The sequence below is a fragment of the Channa argus genome, chromosome 15 (assembly GCF_033026475.1).
Source record: "Channa argus isolate prfri chromosome 15, Channa argus male v1.0, whole genome shotgun sequence".
Classification (NCBI taxonomy): domain Eukaryota; kingdom Metazoa; phylum Chordata; class Actinopteri; order Anabantiformes; family Channidae; genus Channa; species Channa argus.
In genome coordinates this window covers 4,160,276-4,175,326 of record NC_090211.1, presented here as the reverse complement: position 1 = coordinate 4,175,326, position 15,051 = coordinate 4,160,276, and the positions used below count along the sequence as shown (strand labels likewise).

At 38.7% G+C, this 15,051-nt stretch overlaps 1 protein-coding gene across 4 annotated transcripts; it reads left to right on the top strand.

Moving 5' to 3' along the window:
* The first annotated feature begins 953 nt into the window (after positions 1–953).
* On the top strand, positions 954–14,675 carry sh2b1 (SH2B adaptor protein 1). Of its 4 annotated transcripts, none has more exons than XR_010910778.1 (10): positions 956–1,114; positions 3,498–5,636; positions 5,720–5,821; positions 6,197–6,288; positions 6,667–6,749; positions 7,883–8,038; positions 8,489–8,700; positions 9,194–9,368; positions 10,288–10,443; positions 11,023–11,163. XR_010910778.1 is itself a non-coding variant. In XM_067476798.1 (10 exons), the coding sequence occupies exons 2-10, from the start codon at positions 3,921–3,923 to the stop codon at positions 11,042–11,044; spliced, it is 2,649 nt and encodes an 882-aa protein (XP_067332899.1). In that variant the 5' UTR covers positions 956–1,114; positions 3,498–3,920; the 3' UTR covers positions 11,045–11,183. The 4 variants fall into 4 exon arrangements, 3 of the variants coding, with proteins under 3 accessions (XP_067332898.1, XP_067332899.1, XP_067332900.1); XM_067476798.1 differs by having other exon boundaries at positions 10,288–10,378; positions 11,023–11,183; XM_067476799.1 differs by having other exon boundaries at positions 10,288–10,426.
* The last annotated feature ends 376 nt before the right edge of the window (positions 14,676–15,051 follow it).

Genomic DNA, 15,051 nt, shown 5'->3' with positions numbered 1-15,051 from the left:
ACCTGCTGGACATCGCAATAAAAGTTAAAATAAACTATTGTTTGTCACGGTATTTTGGTTTCATCTTTGATTTTAACTTTCTTGCTATTAATACTTGCTGTACCTTTACTACTATTATTAGGCGAACCTGTTTAGAAGTTACATGCGGAGGCAGTAAGTTCCCCCCAAAAAATGCAATCCACACAAATGCTTTTGAATTTTATTCATTTCTTTTTTTAGAAGTGGTATAAAGCAAAAGAGGAAAGTTGGTTAAAAAGGCAGAATCCTAAATGTAGGAGCAAGAGCGGGACCTGAGTAATAAATTCAAGAGCACAAACTTCTACTTTAAGATGAACCAAGATCCCAGCTGTGACATTGGCTCTAGTCTGTGAGGCACTATGTCATTTTTAACACCTGTTAATCACTTTCTGAACAACATAACAGAATGGCTATAAAAAGATGTAAAATCACAACTAAATAATCACACAAATATGCAAACATACTACAAAGATCAACAAAACAACCACAAAATGCAAAACAATCCCAAATACAGGATGGGTCCTACATATTAAGGGAAGGAGACTTCATACTGATACTTTTCTGATAATATCCAAAACACAAGATTATAAATTGTTAAGACAGTACTCGAGTAGGTTATAATAAAAAAAATTTCTTTATTGTCCTTTTGCATTAGCCCGTATGTTGCATGTTTTACATTTACATAAAACGTAATTAATTAACGTTACCATCCTATAACTGAATGAATGGAAGACATGTTGACTGAAGTGAGACTCTGTCAGGGGACGTGATGGTCAAACGTCGGATTAGTTTGTTTTCTTTGAGAGGGTCGGGTGGACGTCCGAGTAGAAAGTGTGTGCTTCCCTCATTTGCTCTTTGTAACTTATCGTTTATCAAAATCCAGCGGTTTTTAAACAACAGCTGTCATGGAAGTCCATTCAACGACCTACGAACTATCGCGAGAGTCAGGTTAGTGCGAGAAGAACGGGGTCTAGGGAAGGCATAGCATTATTCATATTTAGCAACAACAACCTTTATAAAAAAAGCAAAGGGATGATGAAATATGTTCCAGTTTGACTCAAAGACGCGGATGAAAACACTGGACTGTGACTTACAGGTAGAGAAAGCCCCATACATTGTATTGAAAAATATTGATAGCTAGCTAGGTGGTTTATTAATAGCTAGGTTAGCTAAGTGGCTAACGATTAGCTTAGCTTACCAAGAATCTTTGGCGATTGCTACTGTCGGATGATTCATTATGTAATTATCTTAGCAACAGGTTACAATATACATAACAAAACTATATATCCAACTAACACTCATAAATAAGTATGCTAATAAATGGTCTATAAGTAAGTGGACGCCTGGTAGCTATTGTTAGCTTGCTAACGTTACACGTCTTTAAAGAAAGCTGAATGAGCAAGACTCACATTGTCGGTTCATGTTAGCATGCTAGCGAATAAGGTAAGGTCTAATATTTATTTGGCTTAGAAATGTTTTTAAAATACATTGCAAAAATGGTGCAATGATTAAACATTCAGGCAGTTATGCAGGAGGTGTTGACATTATTTACCCTAATGGATTTTATTGTGTAATTAGTACTTTCACTAACGTTAAAAATAAACAGAAAATGTTACTTGGGTTCAATTAAGAGATGAGAGTAACCATTGGTGGTGGAAGATTTATTCACACATTTTTCCAAGGTAAAAGTAAGTATAACTCTACTCTAGGTGACTTGAGATTGTTATTAAACTAACTGCATGTATGAGTGTGACTGTTATAACCATTGTTGTGTTACATTATTATTGCTCAGCTAAAGTATTGGTATTACATTCACTGTTACAGTAGTAGAACTAGTACAGTATTATCTTATACATTACTGAAAGTAAACAAAAGTACTCATTCAGAATAACTAGCTTTAGATAAATATATTTTAGTAGAGCAGAAACAATTAGTTAATTGACAGGAAAATATCAGCAACTATTTTGGTAACTATGTGTTTTAGGTTTTTTCAAGCAAAAGGTATAAATTAATACTAAATACTGTCTGCTTCTAGCTTTTCAAATGAAAAAGCTTCTTTTCAGTGTAATAGTAATCATTATAAAGAAATATATTTGGATTGTGAAGCTGTCACTTTTGTCGTAGCAACGTTGTGATATGTATTTTTTTGTATTTGAGAGATCAAATTATAAATTGAAAAGGCAGATGGCAAATAATTAATAATAGAATTGTATTTTACAGCAGGTCTTCATATTGTAGCCAATTGCTACTATACGATATTTAAGTGGCAAATAGTGTTTATTATACTATTTTCATTTGATGGCTGGAGTTAATGTACAAATTAAAATTTGACAGAAAATATATTAAAAGCTTTTAAAATATGATGCTTTGCTATACACTAAACTAGGCAAAAGTGCACGGAAGTAAAGCTGAAATAATTATTATTTGAAATATTATCATCAAAATCACTGAAAGCCTTAAAAGTACTCTATGCAGCTAAAATCATCTCCGCGAGTGTTATACCATTATAACAGATGCGTAAACACATAATATTATTTGGGTTGGAGTATTGTGCTATTTTGTGGTTTAAACAATAATCAAATTCAATATTTTATCAACTTTATTTTTTTGTACAGTTCTTCAAATTAACTATTAAATGTTTAGTGGAGCAAGAAGTACAATGTCTCCTTGTGAAATACAGTTGATTATAAGTATAATGTAACATTTTGTAAATGTTATGAACTGGTTGTGGCTAAGGCCTTGGGGAGGTTATACATAAACACATAGAGTTTAATCATTCACATACTCTTGAGCTACATACTTATAATATTACCATATCACTTGCCTTGTTTTATTTTCACAGGACTGCTGCGATCCACCCCGTTTTATTTTTTACACCTAAAGTGTCTTCTAGTGCTCTCATGACACCTAATATTTATGATTTTAACACAGTGGCTATGAAAGCAATAATACAAGTTGGTCTTTTTTTGGTCTTAAATGCATCCGCCAGAGTAGCTACAATATTGAAGAAGTTTGATCATATTCACACCTGTATTAATGTCTTTGAATTCTTTGCACGAATTTAAAAATCCTCTCTTTCAAGGTTCTAAATGAATTGACTCCCTCTTGTGTCTCCAGTCTTGCTGCTTTATACTTCATTAAATTATTTACACTCTCTGGTTTAGATATTTAATAAATTGTTGGGACTCACTTCTTTAGAATAAAGTCTTAACAGCATATCTAGGAGACTTTATTGAGGGTTTCACATCTAAGGATGCTTTTTTTCATCTGCATTGCTTCTTTCTAGTGTCACTGATGGGGTGAACTGATTTCTTCTCCACACTCCACTGTAAACTGTTCTATTTACATCCTTGCCTCTGTTTGTGCTGGTAGTTATATGTCTGATCTTTATTTTTGAAGTTATATGTGCAAACATGTTTTTGTTATTGTGCATGTGAAGTTACAGTTCATGTGTGTTTGTGTGTTTTTTTTTTCCCCAGGATGTGGACACGCTTCTCTTGTTGTACGGCAAACGGTGAAGAAGGGGCAGACCTAGAGAGTCCCACCCTTCAAACCTCCTGTACCCTGCCATTTAAAACACCTAAAACCCATACTTTTTTGTCGAAACAAATAGGTATTTAAAAGACACAGTATAATGTAGCAAAAGGCTTAGAATTGGAGATATTTGGCCTTTTTAAAATCCCATCTTACATGGGCCTGGTGCAGTCTTGTTAAATCTCCATTTTAGATGGGGCTGAGTATAACACTGCTATTTACACTAATTTGTAAATTATTAGACCAATGTGCCGTATTTACCCCAAGTCAGTTAACCCAGCTGAGCAACCGCTTCAAGGTTCCTGTTGTATCTTTAAAGTGATTTGAGAAGACGTAAAGGAAATCAACACCTCTGGCCTGCCAGGAGGATGAATGGCTCTCTTTTAACCCCGCCCAGCCCACGGGTGGCAAACTCCTCTCCTTTACCTCCGTCACCGTCCCCATCTCCATCCCCTCCATCTCCCTCTTTGCTTCCCCTGTCACCTCGACCACCCCCTCTTCCACCTCTGGTGAGCCCACCACCCCAGGCTCACGCATCCTCCCTTTCAGACACCCCCACACCATCCCCCTCGCCTTGCCTGAGCTGGACCGAATTCTGTGAGCTCCATGCCCGTGTTGCAGCTGGTGACTTTGCACGCCATTTTCGGGCTTTTCTTCTGGAAAACCCACACTACTCCCCAGATTCAGCAGCTGCATTCTGCCGCCGCTTCACTGACCGTTTTGTACGTCACTTTCAGAGTGAGTTGGAGGGGGCACTCCCGCCAACCTATGCTTCTGGGAGGGATGAAATGGTGATCTGGGCTCCCCAATCAGATGCTACTTCCTTGGAAGAAGAAGCAGTCTCACCCTTGTCTGCCTCTGGGGGAGCCGTCCTTCCATGTCCCCCGACTAACACAGCGCGGATCTCATCAAAGTCTGCACCAACACGTCTAGTCTTAGAGAACCGCAGTGGGGACAGGTTTGGAGATTCTTACTCCCATGGCCAAGTTTTGCCTCCATCTTCTTCATCATCATGTTGCTCCTCAGTTGGAGGAAACAATGGGAGGCGTGAAGACAGAGGGGCCATGGTTACCCCTGGAAATGGGGAAGCACCAGTTGAAGAAGAGGAGGACAGTTGGCTTGGGGTGGCTTCTGTAGTAAAGGATGTTGAACCAGAAGAGCGGGAGGCAGAGTCCACAGAGGTAGACAATGCAGACCCCTCGAATACTTCTCAGATTACACCTTCCTCTGTCACTCCTCCACCCAGCTCCAAAGGTAACAGTACACCCAACTCCTCAAAAAACAAACTGAAGAAGCGGTTTTCACTGCGGAGTGTGGGTCGTAGTGTTCGGGGGAGTGTACGAGGCATCCTACACTGGCGAAGCTCCTCCAGTGACTCAGCCCAGAGCCAGCTGCCCTCCAGCTACAGCTATACCATGGGTGTCCAGGATGCTGGCTTTGTATCAGTGTCAAAGAGGAACTCTGGTACACAGCCACCAACACCCACCTCCTCCATGCCTGTCTCTCTTTCCATGCCCCTTTCCCTCCCCCACTCCTCCTCCTCCTCTCTGCCCCCCTCGTCCTCAAGTAGTGCCACCTCTCTGTCTCTAACAGAGGCTGCACGGGATAGGCGGCGGAGCAACGGTGAGGGAAGTGAGAAGGAGAAGTGGAGCCACCGTCTGGAGAAACTTAGACTCTCTCGTTCCCCTCCTCCTGTCCTCACCCCAACCATTGCCAGCTCTCACTCCACCTCCTCCACGCTGCCTCCGAGCAGCGCTGCCGCCGTTACCATAATACCTCAGAGAAAATTGGGCCGGCTGGTTCGGGAGGGTGGGGTAAACGTCAGCTCATCCAATGATGAATTAAGTGGGAGCCATGGCTTTTCTGGTTTCTCGTTCAGCCTGCTGCATCACGGTACAGACAACAACAGTGCTGCCTCATCTGCTGTAGCTCAGGCAGGTCTAGTTCAGCCCCTGGCCAGCGGAGGAGGCATACCGTGGAGAGGAGGACGCTGGCACAAATGTCGTCTAGTTCTTAAAGAGAGGGACAGAGAAGGTGGTGAGCGGGGAGAAGAGTACTACCTGGAATTCTTTATTCCACCCAAAGTAAGAGTTTTACAACAAACATAAAAGCATGTGCAAATATCCAATGTAAAAATATCCATATTTTGCTTGTTTTTTTTCCCCAGTCATCAAAGCCCAGACTGACAGTCCCTTGCTGCTCAATCATGGATATGAGGAGCACCACTGCACTGGAGGTCCCTGATAAGGAGAACACTTTTCTGCTGCAGGTAATCATTCCTGATTATTTTATCAAAGGTAAAATATATTCTCAGACAAGTAAAAATAGTACATTCTTTGTCTTCGATGTGGCCATTGATGCATCACAAAGACAAGACTTTCAACAGAGGATGTATATTTAAATATATGGTTCTATGCAATGGCTCATGCCTCATGTCTCTAATGGGATTTAACAGTTTGATACTGAGCATGTATTGCAGCTTTTTGCTTTAACTCTGCCTTTTGAACATAGTCACAAGTCACAAGTGAGAAACAAATAACTTACAGCATACAAATAAAAGGGACTGGCGTACATGTTACAGTCAGTGCACCTAATTGTCCACTATGTCACTCTTTTTTCTTCCTTTTGTATTATTCCCTCTAAGCTGGAAGGATCGGTGCAGTACGTGATCGAAACACGAGATTCTGTACAGATGAGAGCCTGGCTGAGCGACATCAGAAATGGCATCTGTCTCAGGTAAGGAAGAGGACACCAGGACACAAGTGCTGGAAAAACATACTGCTTCTTAAACAGGGAGCTACTGAATGTTTTCTTTTCTAATATCATTAACATATACATGTGTACTGTATGTCTATCTCCAATTGTGTGTCTATGTCTTAGTTTGAGAACAGGACTGTGGTGACATTTGGCATCTAGATGACATTGTCTTTTCACAACTTCAAATGGCTATTTATGGGTTAAGACCTAAGGTTAGAATTGAGTTCAGCTTAGTGGTAGGGCTGGGGTTAGGCATTTAGTTGTGATAATGGAAGTGAAGTAAAGGGGCTTGGGAACATCTTCACAAAGATAAAGGTGCAGACATGTGAGAAGGTTAAAAAAGTTTTTGTCCCGCAGTGAACACGAAGATGCTGAAGGTGTGTGTGGGGGGCCATTAGAAATCAGCGGGACTCCTGAGATTGTTGACCGTCTTTCACAAGGTATGTGTGTGATATGCAAAATCTTTGAGTGTAATATTTACACTCCTGCATTAATTAAATCAAAATTAAAGTACAGTTTCCTCAGAATTGTCTTTCAGTTCAGTGTTTCCACTAAGGGCCATAGTATGAAGTAGATCTATTTAATTAGTACCACTAAAGTTCCTTAATACCATATAGATACATATGCAGCCATATTCTGCTAAAATTAATAAAAAAAAAATACACTAGGATCCAGGAATTTTTGCAACGTGCACATGTACTTCAGGCCTTAGTATTTGGTCTGTACGTAATAACCTATAGTTTAATTGAAACTTTGTTTTCATTATCGATGAGTGTCTTTTGCTTATTTTTCCAAATCTCCACCTATGAACGCTGGTCCTCTTCTTTTAAGCAATTAAACCTGGCTTGTCCCTGTAACATAAACAGACCTCATTCCTAACCTCTGTATACAGTTAAAACCCAATGACTGTCTCACTGATTAAATCATACTAAACTCCTTCTGTTTTAGGTCAGTTAGAATTTATAAATGATTTCCATCTGCTAAGTACCAGAATAATGATAGGGAGGGAATGTTTTTTATTACTTTCTTCAAAGTCAGAAGTTTACATACACTTGCTTATTATTTGTTTGCATTGCCTTTGAACTGCATGACTTGGGTCAAACTTTTCGGATATCCTTCCAAAAGCTTCTCACAATGGTTTGCTGAAATGTTTGTTTGTAGGCCACCTTGCTCGCACACGCCTTTCCAACTTTGCCCACAAATTTTCTATAGGATTAAGATCAGGGCTTTGTGATGGCCACTCCAAAACATGTACTTTGTTGTCCTTAAGCCACTTTGTAACTAATTTTGCAGTATGATTAGGTCATTGTCAATTTGGAAGACCCATTTGCACCCAAGCCTCAACTTCGTGGAAAATTATTCTCTAAACACTGCCCTCTCTCATTGTTCTGGCATTTTGTTCTGGAATTTAGCAAATAGAAATAATTCTAAAAATTCTAACTGACTTAAAACAGGAAATGTTTAGTCTGATTTTAATGTCAGACAGTGAGGAAAAAAAGTTATGTTGTATGTAAAAATCTGGGTCAACTGTAGCTTACTTTCTAATTTCTTTATTATCTACCTCACACGTCAGTGTGTTACGGAGGTATTGGAGGCTCTTCACCTCTGATGGATCCTCTCCCACCGGAGTTGCCACCTCGAGCGCCTCTTGACGAACCAGATGGCCGGATTCTTGGGGGAGGTGGGGCTAGTCTGGGCACACCTTTTGCTGAGACACCAGATGCCACAGGTGTGTGAATCCTAGCCATCATCAGACACACTTGGTTGTAACTGGCTTGCTGTGATTGATTAACTTTGTGGGCCATTACTTTATAGTGTTGCATTTCACTCTATATTCATGATTGGAATCGGATGCCTTTTTTGTTTTATTTTTTTCAGCAGGAAGGTTTGGGGATGATGAAGTATCGTAACTGATACAGTATTTTTTTAAATACCGATTTATTTGTGACAGCATTAAGACTGGAAAATATATTTACTCAAGCAATAGCATCAATAAATAAATTCCCATTTAATGAACTGACATTTCTGATATATTGGCCTGGATCAATAATTAATCAGGCTGTACTGCAGAACCTTTTTTTACTTTTTTTTTTTTTGTCTTTAGTGACATTTATTTGGTGTGGTCATGCTACATGTATTAAGTTAACATGCTAAAGCATTATATTTTTTACTCGTTCAGGGTCCTTCCTGTTCTCTGAGACACCGTCTGCTGAGGCGGTGGAGCACCCTCTCAGTGAGTGTCAATGGTTCCATGGCACCCTGTCCCGCCTTAAAGCTGCTCAACTGGTGTTGGCTGGAGGTGCTGCGAGCCATGGTGTCTTTCTGGTTCGCCAGAGTGAGACACGCCGTGGAGAATATGTCCTCACTTTTAACTTCCAGGGCAAGGCCAAGGTGAGTCTGGGAGTCTATCTTAGTAAAGGATCTCAACAAAACAAGGAAACTAGGATCCAAAATGTAATACATTTGAGTCATCATTTAAAATATATGGTGTAATGTCTGCAAATGGAGCTCTGCAGTGTCCATGGAAATGTCATCACAATGACGTAGCCAAAGACCTGGCTTCGGTTTGTGTCATATAAAACCGAGAAAACAAGGAAATTCTTCTATTTTAGAAACTGTTTTGAAACTTAATTTTAATATTTGCTTGCTAGGTGTTCTAGTTCTGGGTCTGTCAGAAAATCCAGGATTAAAGAAAGAGGCGGGAATTAACTTTATATTCTTTTGCTATCTCTCACATGATTTCTCACTCGGTTAAAGGAAAATATTAGGTAGATTGGCTAGATTACATATTGTATAACAAAAAATATTTATTGTTAATTACAAGATAATTGCTTTTTATTTACATAGAATGAGTCATTGCTTAATTTTGCATTGTTGCCCATAGCACCTCCGTTTGTCCCTGAATGAGGACGGTCAGTGTCGAGTGCAGCACCTTTGGTTCCAGTCCATCTTTGACATGTTGGAGCACTTTCGCGTACACCCAATCCCCCTGGAGTCTGGAGGCGCCTCAGACGTCACACTCATCAGCTTTGTGGGTGCCACCGCTGTTCGCCAGCCAGGTATGTGTGACGCCATTTAAGCACTGTTCACCATATAGAACACAAATGTTCTGATGTTATGTAAAGCCCCTTTTTATATGTGGTGATTTTATGTTTGTTATATTTCTTATTTTATTTATTGCCTTAATCACTGGACCTCTAACACTTACAACATGGAAGTAGTCATATTAACGAAATGATAACAAACACTGAGAGAGGTTAAAAACATGGCCCATTCTAATTCCTAAGAGCAAATTGATGACCTAGTTATCTGTTACACAGAAATTAAATAAAATTAATATAATAAATAAACAAATAAAGCGTAATTAAACATGAAGTGTTTTTAATGAGCAATAAGTTGTTCTGTATTTGCTTTGCACACAGAAAAAGAAGTAAGATTTACTTGGATTTTTCCCTTCTCATTTAGAGTTTGTCTTAACTTATCCATTACCTGTTAAACTCTGGATTGCAAAATTGTTGTTAGGCCGGAAATTTATTGGATGTCTCTAAATTTTGCAACGCTTGTTGGCCATCTTTTTCACTTTTGGTGTATACATACTACATCATCTCTACCATTTCTAAAGGTCATTTCAGCCATACCTTTTTTCCATTTCCTCTTCCTATGTGCTTTCAACATTTTTTCTGTCTCCCTCATTGTCTGTGCTCCCCCTCTTCTCTGTCCTTTCAGAATCAGAAACAAACGACTATTGAAAATATAATTAGATCTCAAACAGTGTTTGTATTCCTCAGTCCCTCTACTTTACATGCCAGTCATTACATGTTTGAAAATAAATGCCATAAGAACATTTTGGTTATAGACGTCCCTCACCTACATTATGTTCTCCTGCAGCCTTCTGCATCTGCCTGCTGTTTTAATGCACCCATTATTTCTGACCTCTCTGTTGTTGTCTTGTTGTATCCGTTGGCTCATCCTTTACAGGCCGAGACAGGGCAGGCAGTCGGCCTACAGTCTGTGATGTCATCACTACGCGCCATCCTGACTCTCCATCAACCCCCATCTCTGACTGTGTGTAAGTGAGACCGGACTTGGCTGAGAGAGAGGGAGTGTTTGGGTTAAAGTGAGTGAGTGAACGAGGTAATTTCTTAGTGTTAATTTAAATCTGATTTTTATTGCTGAAACATTTATGCTGATTCTTTATTTATTATAGCTTTTGTCCTGGACTGCATTACTTCTAAGCAAAAACCATAGAATGTCATGATAAATCACCTTAATAATGAATAAATATTCTTTCTCTCATATAAGGCACTTCACCTTCTCTATAACACATCATGGGAATCCACATTCCTACTTTAGCTAAGATTAATAGGTAAATGACAACATTAAAATAAAAGGTCAGCAGTGTTAAAATAGATGTATCAGCAGATCTGTGTGTTGGTGTGTGTGCTTGTGTGTGCGCTTGTGTTCCTTGAATTGGACTGCCTCCATGACTTCCATGGACTCCATGACCGCAGACATCTTCCACCTAACTGGCCACTCACTGTCATTTTCTCTTTCTCTCCCCTTCTTTCCTCCGACTATGCTGTCACTTTACTTCTTACACTTTTGGCCTTTTTTTCCTTCTTCTCCCTGCCTTCCTTTATTTACACTTTTCTCTTTTTTCCCCCTCTTTTTTCTATCTCTTGCTTTTCTCTTATCTGTTTCTTCTCCATGCAGACTTGACCAGCAGACCCCGTAGTCCTCCTCAGCCTCCTCCCCTGCCACCGGGCCGGCCACCACCCCCTACTCCTCCCCAGGAGAGAGAGAATGAGATGGAGTTGGGAGGAGCGTCTGTGTTGCAGATAGCAGCTACAGGGGGAGGAAGTGGAGGCAGTGGAGGTGGTAGTGGAGGAGGAGTGGAGGACTGGGAGGAGAGGGACAGAGACACTCCTCTCCGCCAACTAGAAGCTGTGGAGGGAGAAGAAAGGGATGGAACAAGGGTGCCCAGAGCCATCGATAACCAGTACTCCTTCTTCTGATCAAGGGAAGCCCAGGAGGGGGGGAGGAGTGTATGTGTGTCTTCGTGTGCATCCGACATTGTGTGGGAGTGAAAGTGAGATTGGATGAGGCGGTACATCATAGCCATTCATAACCAGTATTTTTATTTTGTTAGCAAGGTGAAGGAGAAGAGGAGGAGGAAAAGGAGGTGTAAAGTACTAACACTATATGAGAGAGAGAGGGAGAACGGAACAGACGGAGAGACGGGTGAGAGCAGCTTTACAATACTAACTAGCGGTACATTTCTTTTTATTTTTGTAGTCAGATAAGCTTCTTTTTTTTTTTTTCGGTACGCCTCACAGCAGGCTCTAGCTTGTTTGTGCAAGTAAACAGTAGTGAGATCTTGAGCCCTGTGAAGCCAGCAGTCCCAATACCTCACAGTGGTCCTGCCAAGACAGCACACGCTCGTCAGAGGCCAAACATACTCTACAGACATTTCTACTGTGACAAGTAGACCCACTATGTTACAGTCTCACTGGTACGGACACAACGTTACAGCAACCTCAATTTAAAAGCACCATACTGGATTCAAGTTTGTACTTGTAGCAAATTATCACAATAACATTAACAGTAGATCAGTAACTAGAACACCAAACAGACATGAAATGTGAATCAACTATAAACACAACATGTGATTGAATGTATAATAGTACTAACACTAATGACATTATGTTGATTTACTTGTGTTTATGGCTTCTGTGCCACATGTCCTCAGTTTTATGTTGAAGATGAAAAATAAAGCTTGCAAAAAAATGTAAGTATTCTTGTAGGTAGAAAATTGACCCCATATACACTGACCCGCTTTTTGTGTCTTTAGCAGATCAGCTAGCTCTCTGATATAAAAAAAATGTGCAGCTAAGAATCACCAAAATAAGCTGTAATAAGCTTAAAAAAACAAATCCAGTCACTTTTTCTGACAACACCACTCTCTGACACTAACACTATTTGGCACCACTCACACATGAATGGGAATAAAATAAAAAAAATCCTACAGCTCTTCTAGACTTTTCCAACGATGCTCAAAAAAATGTGCCTATTGTTTTATAGCCGCACATTTTTAATACATTTCATGGGAAAAATACTTTTTGGCTAATGTGCTTCAACATGGAAGTTGCAGTACAACTGTTGGCCACTACACCAACACTGCTTTACTGTCCATGCTGATCCTGATGGCTTGGTAGGGATGCACAGTGAGTAAATGAAGCATTTCCTGCTCACATATGTCACTTTAGATGCAAAATGATAAGTTCAACTGAAAGAAATGACATGTCAAATAAACAGCTGTTTTTCAGCCCATTCATATGCAATGCTGTAGACAACAATATTAATTTGCTTCTGAATTTTATTCAGATTCCACACTAAGTGTAAAAAAAGAGTTTAAGAATGATGAAAAACTCAATATGACACTAAAGTTGACACAGAACAATTGAACAGTCCTAACTTCTTATTAGCTTATTCAACCTAAATGCTAGAAACTAAGCAAGCTTCAGATTGTGAATAGGGGATAAATTGATTTTGAGGATTGGTTCCATATCAGTGGCAAATGAATGTATTTGGGTCCCAAGTTTAGCTGTGGGACTGTGTTTGACTTTGTAGGCAGAACAATGATACTCCACTTGAATTGAAGCTATGTCAATTGCTGATGTGAATTGCTGTTTTAGAAAGTAACTTGGCAGTCATCATGTCAGTGAAACTTCAAAAATGACACAATTTGAAAATAGCTTAATTGTATTAATACATACTACTTCCCAATAACACTTAATTTATGTATTTTTTCAAGTATTAGCTAATGCATTCAGTATTGGTAACAAATTACTTTCTGGGCTTAATAGACAAGTTGCACATCATTAAAAATAAGACATTTTGCCCAACACAGCCACTTTTAGGGTTCCTGCTCAGGTGTTAATGGAGCTATAAATGTTGGTAGATTCTTTTTGGGTGTTAATGAGTCTCTGACTTCTAGTAATAAATTAGCTCATCTCTCATAACCTACAAAAGCTTTTATATTGCCAACACCAGCATATATACATTTTCACATCTTTATCACTCTGATGTTTTTATTTATGGTTACTATAAATCTATAAAACATTTGGTAAATGTTTTAGGTACTAATTAAAACTAAAACAAGACTGAATTATATATTATTCTGAAGAAATAAAATATAGTTTCTACTATTAATAGCTTGCACATTGCCAGGCACACATTTGTTAAAGAAAATGTATATTCTGGTAAAATGATTTCACCAAGTAAAGGTTTCTCTAGCAGAATTTGTCATTACCGGCCAAGATTGCTGAAATGATTACTTAATGAATCAGTTATTCAGTTTTGGAATATTAATTACAACTCTGATAATAGGATTTCACCATAAATTAAGTACATTTGCTTACAGCTGTCCAAATATGAGGCGGTTTTTTGTACTTTGATTTATCGCCACAGAAGGTGACCTTGAGCAGATGTTTAAATAGAGTTTGGTGTGACGTTGTCTGAACACAATAGAGAATGTCATGTATTGGGTCTAAGTGGCACATGAACTACAGCAGGTGGGAAAAATTTACCTCAGTCACACTTCGTATACGTCTCTCTTTTTCTCCCTGACACAAAATGCTAAACTGGGAGAAATTTGTTTTCTTTCAGAGAGAAAATATTGATAATACCAATAACAATAATATTAATGAAAATAATAATGACGGTCAGAATAATAGTATTCCTTTTATTTGATTTTAGGACACCTTTTATTTTATATCCTTATTCCATGTAACACTTGTTCCAACTTGAGTTGAAATGTCTTTGTGCCTTTTTTATTTTTTGGATAAAGAAATATATATATATATAAAATTTGCTATAATGCCTCATTCTCAAGGCTACAGTAACCCTCGCTTTTTTCATGCTGTCTTCTCCTCCTCAAACTCATTCTCCATTCATCAAGGGTAAAAGAGTATACAATTAGCAGAAAATGTCAATGAAAATACGTACTTTTTCTACTTGTGCCTTTCTGTGTCTGTCATTTCATCATCAGCCTCTGCCTGCTTTTTGTGTCATGCTCTGTTCAGTCATTCATTTTAGAGCTTAACCATTTTCTGTATGAACGACATAACCTACCCAGTCATTTCTGCCAGTTTTTTTACTTATAATGCACCTTTCCCCAACCATCATTTTCTGTGTCCTTTTCTGTTTCAAAACTCTTTGTGCCTTTCTCTGTCTCTTTTCTCTCTTTGCTGGGACCGTGTGTTGAGGGTGGGCTGCGTTGTCTGTCCACCTTATGTGGTTAGTTTCAGGTACTACATTGAATTTAATGATAATGATATGATATAATATAAATATAGTGAAACACATCGGTCTCTGTGTGGTCATTTTTACAGGTGATTCATTTGTGAGTACATATACTAAGTGGTAATTTTATTTGCCACTTTTGAATAGGAAAAATTCAGATTTTCAGTAGTTTTAATAACATGTAATATTAATTTAATTGACTGGTTTAAACAAATTATGAAGTGATAGTTTCAAAGAATTATTTTAAATCATTTTAAACATCATTTATTTATGACGTTGGCTTTTTAGTCCTCTGAAAACTATATCTGGACTAATGTCAGGACAAAACACACTTTCAATATTTCAACTTAGACTTCATAAAACTTACTTTTTTTCTACAATTATTGACATACACAAGACAATTAAGAAAGAAATAACTTACTTTTATGTTGGTGTTGC